This window comes from Pyrgilauda ruficollis, unplaced genomic scaffold (assembly GCF_017590135.1).
Source record: "Pyrgilauda ruficollis isolate IOZ18807 unplaced genomic scaffold, ASM1759013v1 scaffold100, whole genome shotgun sequence".
Classification (NCBI taxonomy): Eukaryota; Metazoa; Chordata; class Aves; order Passeriformes; family Passeridae; genus Pyrgilauda; species Pyrgilauda ruficollis.
The window spans coordinates 498634-522631 of NW_024508102.1; the positions used below are offsets into that span (position 1 = coordinate 498634).

Here is a 23998-nt window from a genome sequence, read left to right on the forward strand (position 1 = left end):
GGGGTTTTTTAAAAAAAAAAAGGAAATGATTTTTTTTTTTTTTTTTTTTTTTTTTTTTAAGGCCACTTCTAAAAATACGTCTGGGAATGTTCATCTTCCAAAACAACAGCAACAAAAAACCCATCCCCTGCCTGAGATGCATTCCCACAGGAATCCATTCATTCTGTGCTCAGGAAGTCAGCTCCCTTAGTGTGCCACTTCAGCTGTGCCTTGGCACCTGCCAGGCTCAGAGCTGCTCCTGCCCTGAGGGATCCCAGCCTGGGGGTGGCACCCAGAGCAGGGCAGCAGGGCTGTGCCCAGTGTGGGGCTGGCAGGGCTGTGCCCAGCTGTGCCCAGTGTGGAGCTGGCAGGGCTGTGCCCAGCTGTGCCCAGTGTGGGGCTGGCAGGGCTGTGCCCAGCTGTGCCCAGTGTGGGGCTGGCAGGGCTGTGCCCAGCTGTGCCCAGTGTGGGGCTGGCAGGGCTGTGCCCAGCTTGCCCAGCTGTGGGGCTGGCAGGGCTGTGCCCAGCTGTGCCCAGCTGCAGGGCAGCAGTGGGACACGGGGTATTGAATGTGATTCTGTCCCCACGGCCGAGCTGGATCCCCTCCAGAGCAGGCAATGTCCTGGCACCATGTGGTGCCCCCCATTTCCTCTCCAAGCCACGCACATCCATTTTTTCCTCCCAGATTTCAGCACTACTGGCCCCCCTTCCTCCCGAGGCAGCGCAGCCTCCCACAGCACTGGCTGTGCTCCAGTTCAGTGTGGCTGAAGGAGCTCACTCAGAGACACTGAGTGAGCTGGATCAGAGCAGAGCTCCAGCAGCAGCAGGAGAATACCCTGGAACCCCGAATATTGGCTGTGGCACTGCTGTGCACCTGCCCGGAGCTGTGCCAGGCCAGCCCTGCCCAGGGCAGCAGCACAGCTCTGCTTTGCCCTGCCTCAGCCTGCAGGGATGTCTGCTGCCGTTCCAAGGGCAGGGCAGGCTTGGCAGCCTCTGTATTTTGGGAGAGTTTGGGTTCCTTTCTGCTGCCTGCCGTGGTAACTGAGCTGCCCTCCTGCATTCCCTCCCTTGCTGTGGATACCCAGCAACACACTGTGAATCAAATCCCACCTGGCTGGACAGGAGAAATCGTTAAGAAAAAAACCTGAGGAGACCTCCTGAGAGTCAGGAGAAAACCTGAGAGCTGGCAGCTCTGAAATCCCTGTCCTTCCCCCGTGACAGCTCCTGCTGTGCTGCCGGCTCTGGCTGTTCTGCTTTTACACCTGTGTGGGCTTTGTTCCCCCTCTCTGCTGTTCAGGGATCCACCGAGGAGGAGCAGCACATGACCAAAGGCACCTCCTTAATCGAGAGCCAACACCACCATCTGCTGCACTGCCTGGAAAAAACAACCGTAAGTACCAGCAGGGCCCGGGAGGAGAGTGCCAGCTCTGGGGGCACCCCTGGCACAGCCTGGCACCCCTCCTGGGCTCCCCAGAACAGCCTGCAGGGGGTTCTGCCTCACTGTCTGTGAAATGAGAGCAGGAATTCCCGTGCACAGGGACAAAAATGGGATTTTCTGCTGCCCCCAGTCCCCCACCCCTGCCAGAGCCAGCAGCAGCTCCCTGTGAGCACACACACATTTCAGCCTAAGATCTCAGAATAAGAAGTTTTCATTTTTTCAGTGCCCCTGAAAGACCCAAAGCGCATTTCCCTTCACATCACAGGGCTGAGCAGCACTGAGGGACAGCTCTGCTGCCTCGGGGGGAAGATGCTGCTGGGGGCTCCCAGCCACAGCCTGGCACCAGAGCCAGGGCTGGAAAAAGAACCTTCAGCCCTGGGGGTGGCTCAGAGGGGGAGCTCTGCCCAGGGCTTTAAGGGTGGCACACGTCTTTTCCCATCTCTGCTTGCAAGGGCAGGTGATTTATCCCAAAGCCAGTTTGTACAGCATGACTGCTCTCTTTGCATCCTGCAAGGTGCTGGGAGCCAGAGTTTTATTTTGCATCAGTGACTGATTGTGTGTGAGAAGTCTTTGGGAACATTTCAGATATTTATTTGATACGTATGTTTTGCTTCCAGGTTTTATATAAAAGGTTCTGCAGTAAAGGAACACATTATCTGTACCCTGATTCATTCTAGGGAGAATGGAGAGAGGTTAACACTTGAAATATTCATGCCTTTTTCTATCTGCATCCATCATCAAGTGTACTTTTGATTTCTGACTTGCAAGGGTTTCTTTTAGACAAATCACCTTCACCTCCACAGTTTGGCTTGTGCTGGAAAAGCACCACTTAGGGCTCAGAGATTCCCTGGAAGAAGCTGAGTGATTAATTACAGTGACCTGAGCCCAAGGAGCTCTCAGGGCCCCGTGCCAAGGGCAGTGCACTGATTCTTCCTGTACCAATGGCTCCTGGGTTTGTTCTACACAGCTCATCCTCTATTTCAGTGTTACATTACCAGCAGATGTTTCACAACCTGACTCTTCAGTTTAAACCTTTCTGCCTAAACCCCTCAGGGCTGTGAGCCTCCTTTCCCAGAGCCCCTTCCAGCCCAACGTGAGCAGAGTGGCTGCAGCAGGCAGGGGCTGAGCCCTTCTGGAAAGGCTCTGGCAATTCCGACCCTGCAGGGGCAGCTGAGCACCACCCAAACGGGCCAAGGTGTGCCCTAATTAGTGCTGAGGTGCCCTAATTAGTGAGCGTGGAGCCCTGGCTGTGCCAGCCCAGCACGCTGACAAAGGCTGGCCAAACTCACAAACCTGCTCAGACAATGAACAGAAACGTTCCAAATGCTCCTCTTTTTCAGCAATAACAGAGATACTTGAATTTTGATTAAAACTCAGAAGGAGAATCTGCACAAAGGGGTTTTCCCTCATGCTTTTCAGCCAGTTATTGCCATGGTGCAGCACCAAATCAGACAGCAGGTTTGGATTCTGCTCTGGAATTATCAGGCCAGAAGGTTCAATGGGTTTGTGTGGAGATCCTGCACTTCACATAATCTATTAAAACACTGTGCCACAGAAAATTTACGTTGCAGTAAAAGCATCTTTAAACACTGAAGAGTCATTTTGTGAGCAAGTCGCAGGAATGGAATGAGGAATGTACCATGGTTGCAAGCTTGTTTCAATGGGCAATTCACCCTTCCTGAAAGCAGGCGGAGGATTCCCGAAGTGCATTATTCACTGGCCTGGTCTCTGGGCTGTCACTGGCACACACTTCCAGCCGAGTGGCTGTGAATGGCCACAGATCTGCTGTGTCAGATGACAAAGTGACCCTGGAGCACTTGTAGCTGCCACCACAGAGATTACCTTGTCACATTCCCACAGCAGATGGAGTTGGCTCAAACAAAAGGAGGTTTTTTTCCCTCCCATTCCAACTCCCAGACTGAGTCTGGACATTCACATGCTGTGTTTTCTCCAAGTGCTGAGTGCCTAGAGCCCAGTCCTTCAACCCAAACCCTTCTTCTGTGTTTTCACAGAGTTTGGTCAAACTCCACAGTCCACAACAGCAAAACAATCCCAGTCTGTGATCTGTGGATCAGCAGCTGAAACCTTGTTTGCCCTTGGCTCTCAGATGATCAAAGCAGTAAAGTTGTTCTGGTTTTGCTCTGTTTCCATGACCAGAGCACTCAAAAGCTGAATTGTCAGAAAGGTTCTGGTTGAGGGGCCTGAGAGAAGGATCTGTTGCCCATTCGAACTTGAGCTGGAATGCTGAGGCGAGAGATGCAGTGCTGGGACTAAACTGTGGATGCTGGAATGGACAATGAATTGTGTTTTTATCTTCTGTTGGCATGTTGTCCCGTAGGGATTGTCCTATCTTGTGGATGATCCCCTGTTATCTGTACGAACTTCCACCATCAAGGTATTTCCTTTTCAATTCGCTGTTTTCTCTGTGCTCGCTGTGACGTGTCTGGGCAGTGTTTGCTTACTCCTCCTCCTGGTCCTGTCCTGGGCAGTCTGTGCACGTGGCTCCCTTTGGCTTTCCAGTGCTCTTGTTCCTTGTGGGAGTTGTTTCTTGTTCCAATGGGGTCTGGTGGCTGCTTTCAGCACGGTTGCTTTGTTTCCCATCTCCTCTGACACCGACAGGGACTGGACGAGGTCTGTTCACTCTACCTGGGTGTTCTTAGCCACACAAGAGAGTTCTTTCTTTCAGGATTTCTCATTCCTTACCACAAAAGCTCTTTACAGATTCAGCTTTCCGAATTTCCTTCTCCCTGAGCACTTCCCCCTCTTCACTGCTGTGTTTATTGCCCCCAGCTCATGCACTGCAGGGATGCTTTGAGCCCAAGAGCCAAGTTCCATGGCCAGGTGGTCACCCAAATAAAACACAACCCTGCCCCCAGGCATAAAGAAAAGGAGCTTGAGCTCCTTTGGGGTTTCATAACCATGTGGCACTCCAGACTTTTGGAGGCCGTTCTGGGATGCAGCCAGGAGATGAACAGCAGTTCAAACGCACAGTGACCGTGCCAGGCTGCGCGAGCAGGGCAGCAGCGACGGCCTCGCGCTTTCCTCGCTGCAGCAGCGCCTCCCGTTCCCTGCTGCCCGGCAGAGCAGAACCTCCCCTGGCCGCAGAGAGGGCAGAGCCCTGTCCTCCAGGAGTGCCCGGGGCAGCCCTTTACAGGGGCAGAGAGCAGGGGCTGCCACCCCCAGGCTGCCCGTGACCCCGCAGTGCCGGTGGCAGTGCCAGTGCCAGTGACAGCTCTGCTTCTCCCTGCCAGAACCACGAGTTCATCGACGAGCAGCTGTTCGAGCAGAACTGCATGGAGAGCTCCATGCAGAACTACCCCTCGTCCCGGAGCCCCTCTCTGTCCAGCCAGGCCGGGCTCGGCTCGTCGTGCTGCTCGCGGCGCCACAAGAAGAGCGCGCACCTGCCCAACTGCAGCGTGCCCGCCACGCGGCTGCGCAGCATGCAGGAGCTCAGCACCATCCACATCCAGTGCAGCGAGCAGCCCTCCCTCACCACCAGGTACGGGGGCTCGCTGGGGGGCCAGGGGGGCAGGGCTGCCAGGGCTGTGCCCGCTGTGCCCAGCTGTGAGGCTGGCACGGCTGCCAGGGTGGCAGGGTGACAGGGCTGGCAGGGCTGTGCCCAGCTGTGCCCAGCTGCAGGGCTGGCAGGGCAGGCAGGGGGTGGCAGGGCTGTTCTGCAGCTCTGCCCAGCTGTGCCCAGCTGTGCGGCTGGCAGGGTGGCAGGACTGTTCTCCAGCTGCGCCCAGCTGCAGGGCTGGCAGGGTAGGGAGGGCTGTTCTCCAGCTGTGCCCAGCTGTGGGGCTGGCAGGGCTGTTCTCCAGATGTGCCCAGCTGTGGAGTTGGCAGGGTGGCAGGGCTGTTCTCCAGCTGTGCCCAGCTGTGGGGCTGGCAGGGCTGTTCTCCAGATGTGCCCAGCTGTGGAGTTGGCAGGGTGGCAGGGCTGTTCTCCAGCTGTGCCCAGCTGTGAGGCTGGCAGGGCAGGCAGGGTGGCAGGGCTGTTCTCCAGCTGTGCCCAGCTGTGGGGCTGGCAGGGCTGTTCTCCAGCTGTGCCCAGCTGTGGGGCTGGCAGGGCAGGCAGGGCTGGCAGGGCTGTTCTCTAGCTGTGCCCAGCTGTGCCCGGCTGTGGGGCTGGCAGGCTGGCAGGGCTGTGCCCAGCTGTGCCCAGCTGCAGGGTGGCAGGGCTGCTCTCCAGCCAGGGCAGGGCTGGTGGCAGCTCCTTTGTCTCCCCAGCGATGCCCCAAGGGCGCTGGCTCCTGGCTGCCCTGGGAAGGAACAGGTTAAAGCAGAGCCCAGGGCAGCTTGGAAGGCGGAGATCAGGAAAAGGTGCAATGGGCACGATGGCAAAACCCACGGGCCAGCAGCGTCTGCCAGCCAAAGCTCTGGGAGGGCTGAGGGAGTTGGTTTTCATTGTCTGAAAACCTAAATTGCCACTCTGAGCATCACTGGGAAGCAAACAAGAGGAATTTCACCGTGGTGTCAAAGTAGCTGTGACCTGAAAAGCCATCAAGGACACAGGTAAAGTGTCCCTTAATAGAAAATGTTTAAAATTTCATTTTGTACATAAATTTCTGAAAAAGAATCATTTATTCACCATATAATTCCTGCAAATATTAAATTACTTTCTAAATCCCCCTCAGCCCACTAAGGTTTTGTGCACCAGGGCTGGTTTTGAATGTCCCATTCCTCTTCTCCCCGCTCCTATCAAAGGGAAGTAGAAACTGAAACAAAGCTGCCTTCAGGGCAGCAAGTGATTTCTTGGAGCCAGAAGGGCGTTTCAGAGCATGAATTATGAATGAATAAGCACAAAACAAGTCTCCAGCTATTTCAGTTTCAATATGACAACATTTCAAGCCAGCACCTGAAGCAGTAATTCAGGGGAATGTCAGCTGTTCTGGGTGCTAAATCAGATGCCGGTGATATTTTAAATGTCAATACTTATTTCACTTGCTTACCAAACTGGGCAAGGATGGAGAGAGGGAAAACAAAAAGCTTTTCAGTTATTTTTTGTGTGGAATGCAGCCAGCTGGGTGTACTGGTGACCGCTGGCAGGAGCAGCCAGGCCCTGGGGCTGCCCCAGCCGAGGCATCGGGGTGGGATCAGCTCCTGGGTGTTTGGGGATCAGGAACCACCCCCGGGTGAGCAAACAGCAGCAGCAGCTTCCCCGGGAGCTTTACATCCTGAAAGGACAGCCTTGTGTCGAAAATGAACACGGTGGGCTGCTAATAGCAGACTCCTGTAGCTGTGCAGATGCACAGAAATCAACCCATCATTTTCCCCCTGTAATTAATTATAGCATGCAATTGATGCAGATCTAATAAGAATGCTCCCAGCTGTCACATCCTTGAAACTGCTGCAGAGAGAAATAAAATAGAAAAGATCAAGGGACGGTGAATATGAAAGAGGTATTTGAAATGCAAGAAAGACAACATCTTTCTCAGAAAGAGCTACCTGTGCTCTGGAAAGATGCACTACACAGGCCAGTGTATTCAGATGGCCTTTTAAATAAACCAGAATTATGCAAGAAGGAAATGGAAACAGAGCAATTTGCCCTGTGAAAAGCTGTCTCCTAAGCAGGGGGAACGTTACCAGGGCTCGGTGTAATCTGTGTAGACACAAATTGCAGGAACGGGGGGGACGTTCGAACGGAGCCTCGGAATATTTCAGCTGAATAAATCCCTGATTGAGAGCCACCGCCGCTCCCGTCCTCTGCACCGCCTCGCTCTGAGCGGCGAGCCAAGCACTAAATCTGTTTTGCAGTCGTTCCAGCCTCAACATGAAGGCGGATGACGGGCTGAGGCCGAACTGCAAAGGCGCGCAGATCACCACGGCCATCATCAGCATCCCCACGCCGCCCGCGCTGACGCCCGAGGGCGAGAGCAGAGCCGGCCCGGGCAGCCCGGGGCCCGCCACGAACGTTCCCAACGTCGTCAAGGTCTCCGCCTTGTGAGCCGAGCCGAGCCGAGCCGAGCCGAGCCGGGCCGGGCCGGGCCGGGCCGGGCTGGGCTGGGGCGGCGCGTCCCCTCCCGGCACCGGGCACGGGGCACGGCTGGCACCGGGCACGGACACGGCTGGTAACGGGCACGGCACAAGGCTGGTACCGGGCACGGACACGGCTGGCACCGGGCACGGACATGGCTGGTACCGGGCACGGGATATGGCTGGCAGTGGGCACGGACACGGCTGGCACCGGGCACGGGATACCGCTGGTACCGGGCACGGCACACGGCTGGTACCGGGCACGGACACGGCTGGGACCGGGCACGGACACGGCTGGCACCGGGCACGGACACGGCTGGCACCGGGCACGGGACGGGGCTGCGGAGGAGCAGGAGCGCTGCAGGCAGATCCAGCTGTGCCCCGGAGCGCCTGCACAGCTGGAGCGAGGCGGCGGAGTGAGCGGAGATATAACACTGTGTATCGCAGCACCTTTTTAAAGGTTTTTAATGGATAATATTTATTCACGAGGAAATGACTGAAAAGGTGAAAAACAATAGATTTTGTGGATTTTTTTTTTTCCCCTTTCATGGAGCAGAACCTTTAAACCGACCAAAATTTCACTTTTTTTTTTTTTTTCTTTTATAGGAAAAGATTTAGACAAAAGAAGCCACCTGTGAGAGCAGCCCCTGCTCGGCTGTGTGCGTGAGTGTGAGTGTGCAGAGGCACGGAGGGCACGGCCCTGCAGGGAGGTGCCAGCTGTGCCAGCTGTGCCAGCCCGTGCACACACACCCACACACACGCCCCCCTCCCTGGGTGCCACCCCCGATTTAGACTATTTTGTACCCACCTTTCCAGTCAATACAGTGCAATTGCAAACAGTGTGTTTGTCTGCTAATTATTGTCTGTGGAAACATATTTGTGGAGAAAAACAAAAACAACAACGACAAAAAAAAAAAAAGAAGACAGGCTTTAGTAGTTTTAGTCCCACCTGGGTATCTGCTTTCTATTTTTGTTATCACTTACTTGTAAGAGTGTGACTAGACTACAGTTCTGTATTTTTAAAAAGGAAAGAAAAAAAAAAGGTAGGATTCTTTTTTAATACTGTGCACACAAATGGCAGAGAATGAAAGCACTGAACTCAACTGCATCAAGCGTTGCTGAGTCCAACAGAGGTTCCTGGTAATGTTTGCCCATGCTTTTTACTTTTGGTTCCTATAGAGAAATTCCTTTGCTAGCACTGGACGCGTAACCCGTTGTAAATAGTAGCCAAATAATGTCTGGATTTATACTTGATAATAACTAACCCCAGAGCCAAATGCCCGGCATGGACAGAGAGGTGTTTGGCTTTCTCACAGCCTGAGGGCTCCCCTTGTCCCCCCCCTGGCTCCCGGGCTGCGTTGATTTGGGGATAGACAAGGTCAGCAGTTCCAGTTCTCCAGGCCCAGCACAGGATCTGCCTGAGCAGGGGGCAGGACTGGAGTTTGGAAACCTTTGCTGACGTGTGCTTCAGGCAGCGTTTTCTACTGCCAGCTCCACACTTGGTTTGGGAAGAGTCTACCCGTGAACTAACAGCTAACCAAAACCTGAGAACACTGTGTGGTACTGCAGGTGCCTCGCCCCGGGCTGAGCCCTGCTCAGGGCTGGCACCTCCTCTGGCACCTTCCTGGGAAGGATTCCTCCAGGGAAATTCATGCCTGGAACACAACGGGTCCCCTGCCAAGAGCAGCCCTGTCCTGCCACCCTGCCCTTTTCCAGGGGGACAGGCAGGGCAGAGAGGAGCATCCCCTCCTCCTGTGCCAGCCTGGCTGCTGATCCCCCGGTGCACAAACCTCCCCAGCAGGGCAAGACCTGCTCTGAGCAGGGATTTCACCAACTTCAGAGCTGAAGGAACAGCTCAAGGAGTGTCTGAGGCTGCTTCAGCAAAGGGATGATTTTTTTTTTTTTAACATCTGCCGTCCCCTCTCCCGATGTAATATTTATCTGCACATATACACACACATATAGCTAATTACAGACACACACGTGTATAGATAATTAATGCTGATGACACATAGGAGCTGCACCCTGCTTTGGCAGCACTCCTGCTGTGTGTGAGTGGTGGCTGCTGCATTAACTCAATTCCCTCCTTAGAATCCTACCACATCCTAGGAACCCTAGGGCTATGGCTGAGCCTCCAGCAGCTGCACCAGCTTCCAGTCATTTATTCCAGGGCTGCAATACGTTACCCAAAACTATGTTTAGTCCTGTTTTGAAAGATTTAAATGCTCTGCCTTTTGCTGCTTCCTGTAGCAGGTTATACTGCAGTTAATCTTACCATTACTGAGGTTTTTTTGGGTGTTTTAATTTAGTTTTTGCTTTCTTTTCATTAACTGTCATCACCTGAGCACCCCTGCCCTTCTGATCAGAGGCCTTGCTCTCCACCTTGCCACCTTTGCATCCTCCTCTCCACTGGCACAGAGGCAGGGTGAGATGCCCCGTGCTGACAGGGCACAGGAAGAAAATTACAAAGAGTCAGGGATTCCCCGTGGATTCTTGGTGCTGCCTTTCTTACCCCTGACCCAGGGGAGTGCTGCACCAGGCACGTCACACCTCTGTAAATACCGCGGCAGCCCTCGCCCAAGCGCTGCTGGGCTTCCAATCACTGACAGTCAAACTTTTTGCAAAAGGGAGTATAACACTCCATTTTAAGAGGTTAAAAAGGAGGAGGAAAAGCAGCTCCAGGAGTTTCTGGCCGGCTGCTTGGGCTCTGATTGCCACGGCCTCTGTTTGCTTCCACAAAACAGGAATTGTTATCCTGAGCCACGGCTGTGCCTCTGCCATGAGCGGGTCAGCTCCTCAGCACAGGCTCTCAGGGGATGAAACACACCGACTTAAGGAAGCCTGAGCCTAGAGGAACAGGGCTAGAAGTATTTTAATGGAGGCATTAGCTCTCTTTATCCTCTGGAGTCGGCCAAGTAAAGCACCTGGGACTGCTTCGTGGAAAACCAGGGGAGCACTGTGCACCTCGGGGGGCTGCAGGGACAGGGATCCACCCCTGGAGGGACAGGGATCCATCCTGCAAGGGCAGGGATCCACCCCTGGAAGGGCAGAGATCCACCCTGCAGGGACAGGGATCCACCCTTCAGGGACAGGGATCCACCCTGCAGGGACAGGGATCCATCCTGCAGGGACAGGACAGGGATCCACCCCTGGAAGGACAGAGATCCACCCTGCAGGGACAGGGATCCACCCTTCAGGGACAGGGATCCACCCTGCAGGGACAGGGATCCACCCCTGGACAGGGATCCACCCTGCAGGGACAGGGATCCATCCTGCAGGGACAGGACAGGGATCCACCCCTGGAAGGACAGAGATCCACCCTGCAGGGACAGGGATCCACCCTTCAGGGACAGGGATCCACCCTGCAGGGACAGGGATCCACCCCTGGACAGGGATCCATCCTGCAGGGACAGGGATCCACCCTGCAGGGACAGGGATCCACCCCTGGACAGGGATCCACCCCTGGAAGGACAGGGATCCATCCCTGGACAGGGATCCATCCCTGCAGGAGCAGCAGAGCACCCCCAGTTTGGAAATGGGGCAGGGAGGAAATGTGCACCCAGCAGAGCAGGGAGCTGCCCCACAGCCCCTGGCTCCTGACCCAGGGGGCAGAGGGGCCTCCCCAGACTGGAACCCTCAAACAGCCCCAGAACATCCCAAGGACAGCCCAAGCCAGCCCTGGGAGTCCTGAGGCAGAGCCTCCCCTGGAGCACGTGGCTTGTCCCCAGTGTCCCCAGTGTCCCCAGTGTCCCCAGTGCCCCCAGTGCCCCCCTGCCTCACCAGCACCCCAGCCCTCCTGGCACAGCCACCCTGACCCACAAACCAGCACCTGGCACTGCCCCCTCCTCTCATTCCTTGAGACCTTTTATCGTTCTAGAGAAGCTCCTTTAGAAGAGGCAAAAATGGATTCTTTGTACAAAAAGCAAGTGGAAGGGCGTTATTTTTTCAGATTTTCCTAAAGCAATATAAAAATATCAAAAGAGCAACTCCTTTTTCTGAGCATTTTATTTCCTTTCCAAATCTTTTTCTGAAGGAAAAGTATTTTCACGGATTTTCAGCCTACGCTATCAATAGATTTCCTCTCTTCTCACCTGGCATTGAGCTGCTAACAGGATTCACACCCAGCTGGCAGCAAATGATGAAAAACACTGTCACACACAGGCTTTGACTTCCACTGGCTCTTCCTAAAAGCCACCTTTTGTTTCAGTTTCCTTAAAAGGACAACCTAAGTAACACACATGGCTTCAGTGTGGAATACAGCTCATGGATAATTCAAAATACATCTTCCTTTAATTGGCCAGAAAGACCAAATTTAATCAATGCCACTTGTTTAACCTAAACCTGTTGCTAATGCATCTGTACTGTAAGCCAGCATTGTCATTCCAGTCTAGACAGCTTAAGGTGTGTGCATGAAAATCAGATTAATACCAGCAAAAGAAAGCAAATTTCCTTCAAGAGTTTGCTTTTTAAAGTGAAGAGGTTGCAAACATTTTGCATCTTACGTGTATTGTAAAGAAAATCCAGGAAATTAAAAATAATCACATTTAATTTACGTGTTGCAACATCCCTTGGACTTTGTAATATTTCAATCTGTGGGACTAAGGCAGAGTTAAAGTCAGCACTGGTGGAGAGCTGGTGAACATCAGTACCTTTGAACTGCAAGTGTAATTCTGCTTTTCAAGTTAGGAGGCTGAAACACCTTTTCCTCATCACTCACCCACCCAGTCTAGCTCAGCATTTTGTTTTACCACACTTGTTTTTCTCCAGCACTCGGAGCCAGCTGCAGTAGATCCACGGGTTCAGAGCCCGAGCTTTTAGGCTTTGTGTTTGCCAAAAACGCTGTCCATGGTGATTCCCTCTCTCTCAGACTGTCAGGGCAAAGGGAAGGCAGGGAACATCAGGAGCTGAGCCCCAGCAGCCTGGGCTCTGCTCCCCAATTCCTGAGCAATCACTAAGTGACCTCGAAGAAGTCCTTTCACCTCTCTGGCCATCCTGCAGAGCAGAGTGGGGCTCAGCTCCTGCCAGCCCAGAGCGCCACAGGGAATTCTGGAGCCAGAGCCAGAGCTGCTGCTGTGCCCAGGGAGCAGAACCCGTGCCAGAAAGCCTGGGCTGGAACAGAAGAGCAGGTGGCAGAGAGCCTGTGCACGCCCCTCCTCCTGTTCCCAGTCAGGTCTGTCCTGTGTGTCCGTGTGTCCCTCCCCTCCCCGGGCTGAAGCAGAGCTGCCCCGGAGCCCCAGCTGGGGAAGGGGCCCCACTTCACCACCACTGGGAGCTGCCAGGGGCTCCTCGGACCCACCGAGTCTCCAAACACGGTGTGGTGGTCTATTTTTGATAAACCAGCCCGGCATTCCAATGCAATGGTGTTTTCTTTAGGAGTTCTATGTCGTAAGAAGCTCTCAACCCGATTATTTTCTATTTTCGTACTTTAAATGGGCTTTGCTTTACAAATGTCAGAGGACAGATACGAAATGTACTGGACACAACTGCAGGTAGCTTCACTTGAGAACAACTTTCTAGAAGAACCAAGTTTCCTGTTGTCTTCTTTTGGAATTGTAGTGCATCTGTTGAAACTTGTATATCATTTACAGTATTGAGTCTTGTGCCACTGCTGTACCTGATGTATCCAACCCGGATTAAACAGAGTATGTGCCACAAATACCAACAGCATGCTGGAATTTCTTCTAAAAACCTTCTGGGAGGCTCTTTTGGAGAACTTTGGGTGTTGACCTAGGCCACTCCAGATGCATTTAAACACTAATTAACTCTTCCCTAAGCAATCATTAATGGAATCAGTGAGATGCCACAGCACAGCCGTAATGCAGATCCTGAAGGGCATCTCTGACAGGATCCCTCTGTGAATGTTACCAGCTGCAAAAATTCATCCTGGAAACACAATCATGCTGTGTTGGCCTTTCCCAGCCAGGCAGAGAAAGGGGAACCCCTCCCTGGAGCCATTTGTGACACACAGGGACTAAGGCAGGAACAAAGTACAGAAAGAAAAACTTTCCCAATTAGTGCAGGGGCCAGCGCCCCGAGCCAGCCAGCACTGCCATCTTTTCCTGCCCCAGGACAGCCCTGTACAAGCCAAACAGGAAATATCAATTAGTTTTAGCACTAATAGGTAATTCCATTTCTACTTAAACATTCCTCTAAGTGTGGGAAGTCTGATACTGTTGCACCCAGAGGGACAGACCAATTATGATTGCTGCACATTCTCTACATAATTAACTCCTCCACCACACGGCCTGCTGCACACCTTGCTGTAGAAATGTTATTTATACAGCGTTAATTAACTGGATTTAAATTAGCAATACAGGCATTGAGATGCTCATTTCACTCTGCCACTTCACAGGGATATAACTGGGTGTATGTTCACCAAGAGAATTAGGGAAAATGGGATGATCACCAGCTTTGAACAGACCATGGAGCCCCACAGGGAATTCACCCAGCAGCCACAGGGAAGGCAAGAAGAGGGTGGGCAGCCCTGGCACAGGTGCCCAGAGCAGCTGTGGGTGCCCCTGGACCCCTGGCAGTGCCAAGGCCAGGCTGGGCAGGGCTGGGAGCACCTGGGACAGGGGAGGTGTCCCTGCCATGGCAGGGGTGAACAAGGTGAACTTTAAGGTCCCTCCCCACCCAAACCACTCTGGGATTCCATGAAATCCAGCTGGGATTGTTCTGTATTTTCTCCTTTCTGACATTTCTTACGTGGCAATGGCTGCCTTTTATCATCCTTTTTTCACTTTGGATTGTAAAGATTCCAACTGAGCATCCGGCTGTCTTTCTTTTCCTTTTATTAACAAATTGTAACACCCTCACTGTGTAAAACACCCCCCAGACACAGCTGCTCATACAAAGACACCGTTTTTGTCCATCTCAAACAACACCTGTCTCTTGTCAGTGTCCTTTGGAGCAGCCCTGTGGTCGCAGGCCCTGCCCAGCCCTGCTCCCCACCAGCAGCACCAGGACATCAATCCTCATCTCTGAGCAGCTCCTGGAGATAGACTGAGTTGACGTGGTAGGCACTGATGCAGCTGAGGTGCCAGCAGCTCCTGCTGTAGTGAGACACTGCAGCGTAGTAGCTCTGCCAGGCCTCGCAGTAACACCTCCAGCAGTGCTCACAACTGCAGCCCTGGTGTGCAGCACCACCCCGGGAGCTGCAGCTCCTCTCCTCTGCAGCTCTGCTGCTGGCAGGACTGCACTGCTGCTTGTGGCTTTTCCTCTGCTTAGCATTTTGTTTCGGGACTTTCTTTCTCACTTCCTTCTGCCTTGGGCTGTGGGGTGGCTCCAGGGGTGCCTCAGGTGTGGGACAGAATGCTGCTGGGGGCACAGGGCTTGGCTCCTGCGTGTCTGAAAAGGCCTCAGAGCACGAGTTGCTGGCCCTGCTGTGGAAGGAATCCCCAGAGCTCTCTGAGCCATCGCTGTCAGCACGCACAGCCCCGCCTGCTGCTGCTGCCTCTGGCTGATGTTCCATCTCTTCCCACTCCACATCCCCATTTCTGGGCAGCTCACCCTGCTCTCCTGGGCCTGAGTAACTTCTTAAAATCTCCACCTCTCTCTCTGACCCCTCTTTAATGAAATATTCATAATCTTCAACAAAATCTGAGAAGCTCCAGGGATTGGTGAGCTGGGTTTTGAAAGAAGACAAGCATGGAATTTTGGGAAGATTTTTTTTCAAGGCCTCCTCCTCTGGAGGCTGAGTGCTGTGTTGTCCCTCCATCCTGGAGATGGGTTTGACTTGGTTCCTCTGTTTTTTGAGACAGCTGGAAGTTTGGGGGGTTCTATTTTTCTCTACATTTGCAGGTTTTGTCCACTTTTTACTCTGTTTTTGCTTTGGAGGCTTTTTTGGCCTTTCTACAGAAGCATTATCCCTTGGAAGATTAGAGGGAGGCTGAGGAATGTCTGGAAAGCCATTCTGGACAGGCTGCAGCACTGGCTGCTCTGGCTCAGGACACACAGTGTCACAGTTCTCCACAGGAGCCGTGGGTATTGCAGGTTTAACTTCCACCTGCCCTTCCTCAAACTGCTCCATCATTCCAGGGGGGATTGGCTCTGCACAGAAGAGAAACAAGCAGCCACTCAGTCAAAGGTATCCCTCCCTCTGGAGCCCACAGCAGAACCCAAGAGAAACTCCTCAAAACTGCATGTCAGACACCAAGGGAGGGCCACAAAGCAACAATTCCCAGAGGAGTTTAAAGAGCCACAACATTTCCTTCACAGCAGGCACCAAAGGCTGCTCAAGACAAACAACAACACTACATCACTTGTCAGGAGCTGGGTGTGAGGAACGTGGGCTACAAGCAGAGCACCCCAGCACAGAGCCACACTCCAGCCCCTGGGCTTGTGTGAAGCTCTGACTTCAGGAAAGCTCCGAGCCCAGCTGCAGCCCCAGCTCAGAGCCCACCTGGCAGAGGAACAAGCTGCAGGTTGCACTTCTGAGCAATTTTCATCATGGTGTTCTCCTCCTCCCCACGGCAGCAGTAGGTCACAGCCAGCCCCAAGGTGCCTGTGGGACAGAGCACAGTTAATGCAGGCCCAGCAGAGCCCAGCAGAGCCCAGAGCCCAGCCCAGCAGAGCCCAGCCCAGCAGAACTCAGGCCCAGCAGAGCTCAGGGCTCAGGCTAGCAGGGCTCAGGCGCAGCAGAGCTCAGCCCAGCAGGGTCAGGCCCAGCAGAGCCCAGCCCAGCAGGGTCAGGCCCAGCAAAGCCCAGAGCCCGGCCCAGCAGAGCCCAGCCCAGCAGGGTCAGGCCCAGCAAAGCCCAGAGCCCGGCCCAGCACAGTCCAGCCTGGCAGGATCAGGCCCAGCAGAGCCCACAGCCTGGCCCAGCAGAGTCCAGCCCAGCAGAGCCCGGCCCAGCCCAGCCTAGCCCAGCAGAGCCCGGCCTGGCAGAGCCCAGCCCGGCTCAGCCCAGCCCAGCAGAGCCCAGCCCAGCCCGGCCCAGCCCAGCCCAGCCCAGCATGTCAGAGTCACCCCAACACGTCAGAGTCACCCCAACGTGTCAGAGTCACCCCAACACGTCAGAGTCACCCCAACATGTCAGTCACCCCAACGTGTCAGAGTCACCCCAACACGTCAGAGTCACCCCAACGTGTCAGAGTCACCCCAACACGCCTGGCACTCCCAGCACCCTGCCCACGGAGCAGCTTTTAGCTGCAGAGCAACAGATAAATTGACAACTATTTCTGAGGCAGAGCACAGAATGGGTGGGGTTGGATGGGCCCCAGCAGGATCACCTCACTGCAGCCCCTGCCATGGGCAGGCAGTGAGGAATGGGGGTGATCTCTACACCCCACTCTGAAAATGAGCCCATGGTGCTCCATCAGCACATTTCTTATCAGCACATTTGAGTTCTCTCCAATTCCAAGCCAAATCTGACCCTCCCGAGTGACTTTATGTGCGGTACTCCTGCGTGCTGTAAAATCTGCAGAGCAGTTAATAAATTTGAAGTAGGATCTGTAAAAAACTTGTTTGGAAGCAGTAACAGCTCACCAAGTCTGTGGAAATCAGAACTCTGCAGTGGAATTGCTTTAATTTAGCCATAGCATCAAGTCGCTGGCTTTGATTCATGTTGCCTAGGAAGGTAAAAGTTAGAAGCAGGTTACATTCTTCATCTTAATGCCCCTCACATTCTAGAAAACACTGCTTTGTATCATCAGAAATAAGTCAGAAACTCCCTCAAACATCACCCCAAATGAGTAAAGAAGGAACAAACAAAACTGGAAAACTCAGGTCACTCATTACAAAAAAATTATTTTCCTTGTAGATTGAGTCTTAAAAATCTATGAAGAGTCAAATGCTATTCTCAGCCATTTAACCAGAGCCCCTGCAAGGCAAGATTTAAGATATGTTTTCCTATTTTAGGTCACATTTATGCACAATTTCAGTGGAATCAGAAAACTGTGAATGGATTTACCTGAAATGCACTCGGCAGGGAAGCCTCTGGATGTCAGTATTTCAGCCAGATGTTGAGCCCTGAGGGAACACACACCCTGAGAACTGGAAATAAACCCCAGAACTAACAACACCAGCCAGTTCCTAGGTTATTCTCTCCAGCCAAGGACTGCATTCTGGTATTTGCAGTATTTCACAGCGCATTCCTCAGGCTGCATTTCAGAGCTGAGGTCTGCAGGCTGCTCTGTTACCCCTCGTGGATTACCTGCTGTGCAAATTGGAGAACACTAAGGCTTGGTTGAAAGGAATCTTGCTGAACAGCTCCTGCAGGTGCTGGGTTTTTTCCTCAAAGGTTTTATGTGGGAGGGGATGGGAATTCACAATTTTGTAGTACTGCTTCAGCCCTGAGCAGGAAAGCAAAACAACAGATTAGGGGTTGCCATAAGAACATGCACAGAGTTCTGTGAACATGTGACAGTGCAGCTGAAGGGAAACTGCAAACAGGCACACAAACAGTGAGAGCCTCCAGCAGGAGTTTTTCTTAAAAGGCTGACATTTTTCAAATGGATAGAAAAAGCAGAGAGCTCCACTTGTCCCTGGAATTTTAAAAATACAGAATCACAGAGTGGTTTGGGCTGGAAAGGCCTTTAAACACTTTCCCATTCCAGTTCAAGATTCACAACTTCAACACTGGGAAGCAATATTCATAAACTGAACAACTCAGGGGTGAAATGATGAAAAACCATGCATTCTACAGGCATGGCTATGAAAAAACATGGATTATAAAGGCATGATTATGAGAAATTGTGCATTCTACAGGCATGATTATGAGAAACCATGCATTATAAAGGCATGATTATGAAAAATCATGCATTCTACAGGCATGATTATGAGAAATCATGCATTCCACAGGTATGATTATGAAAAATCATGCATTACAAAGGCATGATTGTGAAAAATCATGCATTCTAAAGGCATGATTATGAGAAACCATGCATTCTACAGGCATGATTATGAGAAATCATGGATTCTACAGGCATGATTGTGAAAAACTATGGATTCTACAGGCATGATTATGAGAAATCATGCATCCCACAGGCATGACTATGTGCTTACCAAGAAGGCTGGGGTCCGTGGGGTTCAGCCTCACAAAGGTGGGCTCCCTCATGTACCTGGTGAGAGCAGCAGCCAGGGACTCGGGGTAGGTGGCTGACACTGCCAGCATCTGCTTGTTGACAGGCAGGGAGGAGTAGATCCAGCTGAGGGACACAAGTGGGCAGTTACTCACACAGAGGCACCGATCCGAGCCCAGGGGCAGCACAGGAGGGCTCTGCCTTACTTGACCTGCTCCTGGAAGCTGCCCTCCTCCAGCAGCTTGTCAGCCTCGTCCAGCACCAGGAGCCTCACGCTGGCCGTGCTCAGGTACTCCAGCTCGATCAGCTGCTTGATCCGCCCTGCAGGGCACCAAAGGGAGAGCAGCTCTGGAAACCCAGACACCTAGCAACGAACTGCTCAAGGCTTCTTGAGCTGCCTCTGAGGCTGTGCCCGCTAATGGCAGCAAGCACAGCCAAGCAGCGGCCCCAGGGCCGGCTGTTGAGCCCAGCGGGGCCGCAGGGACACAAAGCACAGCAAAGCTGCTCCCACCTGGCGAGCCCACAGCGATGTGGCACTTCTTCAGCCTGCTCCTGTCCTGGCTCAGAGGCGTCCCTCCGATGAACACGTGGCACTCCAAGCCTTCCATTTTTATGCCGATCGTCGTGATCACGGCGTGGATCTGCACAGCGATCTCCCTGGTGGGAGCCAGGATCAGGATCTGTGCGGGGAAGGGTTAAACGGGAGGAAGGGAGCCGCGGGATGGCGCTGAGAGCCAAGGGATGTAACCGCGGAGCCCCGAAATGAGGGCTCCCTCTCCTCTCCTTTCTTCTCCCTCTCCCTCTTCTCCTCTCCCTCTCCCCTCTTCTCCTTCTCTCTCTTCTCTTCTCCCTCTCCTTCTCCTCTCTTCTTTCTCTCCCTCTTCCTCTCCTCTCCCTCTCCCGTCTTCTCCTTCTCCCTCTCCCTCTCCCCTCCCTTCCTCTCCTCTCCCCTCTTCTCCTCTCCCTCTCCTCTCTTCTCCCTCTCCCTTCTTCTCCTTCTCCCTCTCCCCTCTCCCCTCCCCTCCCCTCCTCTCCCTCTTCTCCCCTCCTCTCCCTCTCCCCCTCCCTCTCCCTCTCCCCCTCCTCTCCCTCTCCCTCTCCTCTCCCTCACCTGCGTGGCGGGGCTGTCCAGCAGCACCGCGTCCAGGGCGATGGTGGCGAACACGCAGGTCTTGCCGGTGCCAGACTTGGCCTGCACGATGAGATCTGCAAAGAGCGGCCACGGGGGTCAGGGCAGCCCCGGGGGCAGCTCCGGGGGCAGCCCCGGCCCCGCGCCCGGCCCGCCCGCTCACCCAGCCCGCAGCGCCCCAGCGGGATGGCCTTCAGCTGCACCGGAGACGGCCGATGGAACCCGGCCGCCTCCAGCCCCGCCAGCACCGGCGGCGACAGCAGGAGAGAGCCGAAGTCGGAGGGGCCGCCGGGCAGCAGCACGTCCCGGGTGCGGAACCGGCCCGCCGCCTCCATGGGCGCCGCCATCTTGGCGGGGCGGGCGGGCAAGTCTCGCGAGAGGTGCCGTGATCGCGTGCCGGGCGAGCGCCGCCAGGGGGCGCCGCGCAGGGAACATGGCGGCGGCGCCGCCTCAGGGCGGGCATGGAGCGGGCACGGCTCGGACGGGCCGGGCCCGGCGGGCTCGGTACCACCGCGGAACAGCCCGAAATCGCTGCTGAGTGCAGCTCCCGGCCCTGCACAGACACCCCAAACCGCACCCTGTGCCTGGGAGCGCTGTCCGAACGCGCCCTGAGCTCCTGGGGCCGTGCCCATCCCTGAGGAGGGCACACAGCTCGCGATTTATGAGCCTACAGAAAATTCCTACAGAAAATTAACAGCACAGTATTCACTCAGCAAAGAGCAAATGTGTTAACCTGTATGTGCGTTAATTACTACCCTCTGTAGGCCGCTCATTTGAAATCGTGGGTGGCTTTATGAATATCAGCTCTGATGGTAGCGCCTCAGAGGCTCTGGACGTGCAGCCCGCATTCATTGCAAGGCGATTTGGAAAATCTCCACGCTGGCTTCTACTGTACGAGCACATACACTGTGCCATTATTCTTACAGTGCCGGGCAGCCAAAATGAATTTTAATGGCTTTGGTGTATCGCAGGCTTGGTCACGCCTTTGAGATCCCTCATGTCTGTATTCCTGATGGGGGAGAGCAGTCTGTCACATTCTGTTCAGTTATGTTTTATTGTGATGATATTTTCCTGAGTACCAAACACTTAACCCTGTGGGACAAAGAGCAGTTCCAGTTTGGAGAGCTGCCCTCCACCAAGGGGGAGCACAGCCAGGTAACAGGATCTACAGGCATGCCGCTGCTCCAATTATTTTTTAATTTTTAAGTGGGTATTCTCATTGGTCCTCAAGGGGAAAGAGTCTCCAACATGAGATAATTGTCTCTGGATAAATCTGGGAAAGGAGACAGACAAAGACACCTGGACGTAACAAACATTTGATTAAATAGAGCCTTTCATAACCCTTTTAAATTGATGTGATTTGAACAGACAAGAAAGAGCAGCGAGGAGGGACTGTTCCTGGGGGGAGGGCAGCGAGGAGGTGACAAAACAGCCCCCAAGAGCCACTGCAGGAACTGCTCCCTCTGTTTCTCTCACTTATTCCCTTTCTCCCAAGGTTTCACAGGCTGCAACACAGCCAAGGTGATCTGGAGACCCAGATTATTCTCTGTGCGTTTGTGAGACATTCAGACACCGTGCCGCCAGCCACAAAGGTGCTGCTGTTTGTTGTTTCATTTTCCTCCAGCCGTTCAGGGCAGACAGACCCCAGACTCGCTGTGTGTGAGACACCCTTGGCAGGTTTGCTGTCCCTGTCCCGCTGGCGTGGCCCTGGCTGTGTCACATTTCAGCTCCTGCAGCTCCCGTGAAGGGTTTTTGCTGAAGGGTTTTGTTGTGACCCCCATCCCCACAGTAAATCGTACCTGCTCCTGCTCCTGGCTTTGCTGAGAGCGCTGTGCGCGGGCTGTGCTGTGCTGTAGTCACAGTGCAAACGGGAATCTTCACCCTTCAGCCTTGCTTCACCTCGGTGACTCTGGAGCGCTCGGGTCCCGTGGCTGACCTTCGCCTGTCAGCCCCGCCAGGAGGGATCTGCAGCTCTGCCGTGACAGGGCTTTGCTCCTGCTTGCAGTAAGAGCCTAAGGAGGTATTCCTGCTCAGAGCAGCCTTTGCAAATCTTGACATTGAATCTGAATACTCTGCAGGCGAAGTAGGTCCTGGGAAAGGATTTAGGCTGGTAAAAGAAGCCGATGAGACATCCTTCAGAGCTGGAGTATTAGTAAAATAACTGGTTATTTTGAAGGATATAAACTCCCTAGCTTGGGGTCATAAAAATCCTTAAAGTTTTAGGATGTAGAAAAGCCCTGCTAGGGAAAATTCTTCCTCCCATAGACACTGAGAGCATGTTTTATTCCTCCAAGAAAGTGCTTGCCACATTTTTGTCCCTGCCAGAAAGTGCACATCACATATTTGATTTAATTCCATGCAGGACCCATTTTCCCCTGAATCTGTATATCAGTGTATCAGCTTCAGGCAAGTGATGTTCTAAGACTTCTGAGTGATGCTGCTGATGCTCCAGATCGGGTGATCACTATTTCAGACTATTTCAGACTATTTCAGACTATTTCAGACTATTTCAGACAATTTCAGCCTAACACCTGCAATACCAGGACTTAGGACTTGCACTAAATACTTCCCACAAATGTATCCATCTCCTCCTTTTCTTATAAAACTACTCTTCATTTCCAGCACTTAAATTCTTGTTGTGACTCTTTGAAATACTGAGGTAAAATGCTCATGGATGGTTTGTATTGGCTTCCAGAACTGTTGGGTTGTGTCTATTTTAAGAATATATTCATTATTGATTTGGACATTGCTACTGCAAACAGGCACCAGCCTTGCCTTATTCCTTTGCCTTCAAAGGATTTGTCTTTCAGATCTGCCAAGACATGGAATTATTCAGAGCAAATCTGGTTTACATAATATTTGTAGAATATTTTGGAAGTGAGATAATCTCATCCTCCTGTCCCAGATGTTTTCAGATTAAGACAGGGAAGTTTCTCTGTTCTCTGCAGCACGTGTGAGTCACTCTTTGGAGCGTGGGGTGTATTTGTGTTTACACTGCCATGGAAACTGTGTTTGTTCTCTGTACAGTAGAGCCCAGGACAGTGAAAGGGCCATTGATCCCAGCAGAGACAGTGGCTGTGTATTCACACCAAAAACTGACTCCGAGCACCCTGCGCATTCACTCGCCCTCTGGAAAAGAAAGCTGCATGGCAAGTCACCAGGAGCAGCAAGCCTTGGGAGCAGCAGGATCCTCTCCATTGTAGTCATGACAGAGCTGTGGGCTCTTCCCAGCGAGTCTGGTGCTGGACTTGTCATAAATAATGGCGAGGAGGAGGATGGTGATGTCTTACATCCATCTACGGCTCGTTTCAGTGCCCCCCTGTGGAATGGATCGGGTTCCTTGTCAGGCACGTTCTTCACGAGGATCAGGGAGAGCTCCCCAGATTGCAGATGGAATCCCAGGCCCACGGGGGAGTCAGCACAGGCACATGCACGGGTGCAGCTGCAGATGAAAGCAAGGAGACCTAAGGGGTCGGGTCAGAGCAGCTGCTCCAGCTCTGCAGAGAGAAATGCCAGTGTTTCACTCCTCTTGTTTTCCTCCAAATAAATAAACATCATCCCAGTTTAATCTTCGATACCAAGATTTGCTAAATTATTTTTTGAGCTCGTATGAGCAGGATCTAGGTCACGAAAGCGCAGCGAGCCGAGAGGAAATCCAATGGATGTTCAGCACAAGGCAGCGCTGCACAAGGAGCTGCCTGGTCCTTACTCCTGGCACTCCAGTGCAGGCAGGGCAATGCCAGCAGCTGGAATTGGGCTGGAGCACCATTAAAACTTTTCATTTTGAGGATGGGGCATGGTGAGGCTGGGGCATGTCAGAACTTTATATATAAAGGCCACAAGTGCAGAGACTGTATGCACTAAATTAGACTTAATGGAAGAAACAGGAATATTTTCAGGGCTATTTTATCTCTTTATGCACAAATATAAAACCAGACAAAGTTCTGGCATTACATCCTTACCTATCGTGGCTGGCTGTTTCTGCCCCAGTGGGTTTAAACAAGGATGGATGCAATTCAGGTCATGCTGCAGCTGAAGTGGGAGGAAATTCTGAAAGGTTTGTCGTCAGTGTGCAAGAAAGTGAAAAGGAAAGAAAATTCAGCGATAACCACGCTTGTTAGTTCAGCAAAGAACAGTCACGTGGGAGCCTGGAGAAAGCAGATCAATGAACTGAAAGACAACAAATGAGATGAGCCTTCAGCTGTGAAGGGATGGATGTTTCCTCAATCAGGAATGAACGAGGCACTTCATGGAAGTGGAATACTCCACTCTGAAGGAGTATTCTAATTTTTGCCCAAGGATCTCAGTTTTTTCTTTTTATCCTGAAATAAACCATGTAGCTTTGTGCTTCAGGGAGTTTTATTCTTGGCTCTGTGTTTTCTCGGAGATCTGATTTTCCAGTGCACTGCACCATCTGCTCATGGTTTACACCACGACGGAGCGGAAGGAGCGCAG

The 23998-nt window shown here is 52.9% G+C and overlaps 2 protein-coding genes across 4 annotated transcripts in view; one reads left to right on the forward strand and one right to left on the reverse strand.

Annotated features, from left to right (window-relative positions):
• Window positions 1-8229, forward strand: part of KCND3 (potassium voltage-gated channel subfamily D member 3) — an 88291-nt gene extending 80062 nt beyond the window's left edge. The window contains exons 4-8 of one of the 3 annotated variants that reach the window (XM_041468133.1): window positions 1277-1369; window positions 3756-3812; window positions 4669-4916; window positions 7175-7349; window positions 8000-8229. In XM_041468133.1, the coding sequence (XP_041324067.1) occupies window positions 1277-1369; window positions 3756-3812; window positions 4669-4916; window positions 7175-7349; window positions 8000-8011 (585 nt within the window). In that variant the 3' untranslated portion in view covers window positions 8012-8229. Of the gene's footprint in view, window positions 1-1276; window positions 1370-3755; window positions 3813-4668; window positions 4917-7174; window positions 7383-7999 lie in introns of those variants that run through there. The other 2 variants (XM_041468124.1, XM_041468142.1) reach the window with 2 other exon arrangements.
• An 8125-nt stretch (window positions 8230-16354) lies between these two features.
• DDX20 (DEAD-box helicase 20) lies at window positions 16355-19900 on the reverse strand. Its single transcript, XM_041467829.1, has 8 exons — window positions 19707-19900; window positions 19526-19620; window positions 18926-19094; window positions 18621-18735; window positions 18398-18540; window positions 17547-17685; window positions 17304-17362; window positions 16355-16962 (listed from the first exon to the last, which is right to left on the reverse strand). The coding sequence occupies exons 1-8, from the start codon at window positions 19888-19890 to the stop codon at window positions 16823-16825; spliced, it is 1044 nt and encodes a 347-aa protein (XP_041323763.1). The 5' UTR covers window positions 19891-19900; the 3' UTR covers window positions 16355-16822.
• Between the last annotated feature and the right edge of the window lie 4098 nt (window positions 19901-23998).

Excerpts from the sequence above, each read along its gene's own strand:
- DDX20 (XM_041467829.1), bottom strand. The coding sequence starts at position 19,890 with ATGGCGGCGCCCATGGAGGCGGCGGGCCGGTTCCGCACCCGGGACGTG. Across the intron at positions 18,736-18,925 it reads CATCGCTGTGGGCTCGCCAG|GGCGGATCAAGCAGCTGATC; the intron begins GTGGGAGCAGCT and ends GGTGCCCTGCAG. Across the intron at positions 18,541-18,620 it reads AGCTTCCAGGAGCAGGTCAA|CTGGATCTACTCCTCCCTGC; the intron begins GTAAGGCAGAGC and ends TGTGTCCCTCAG.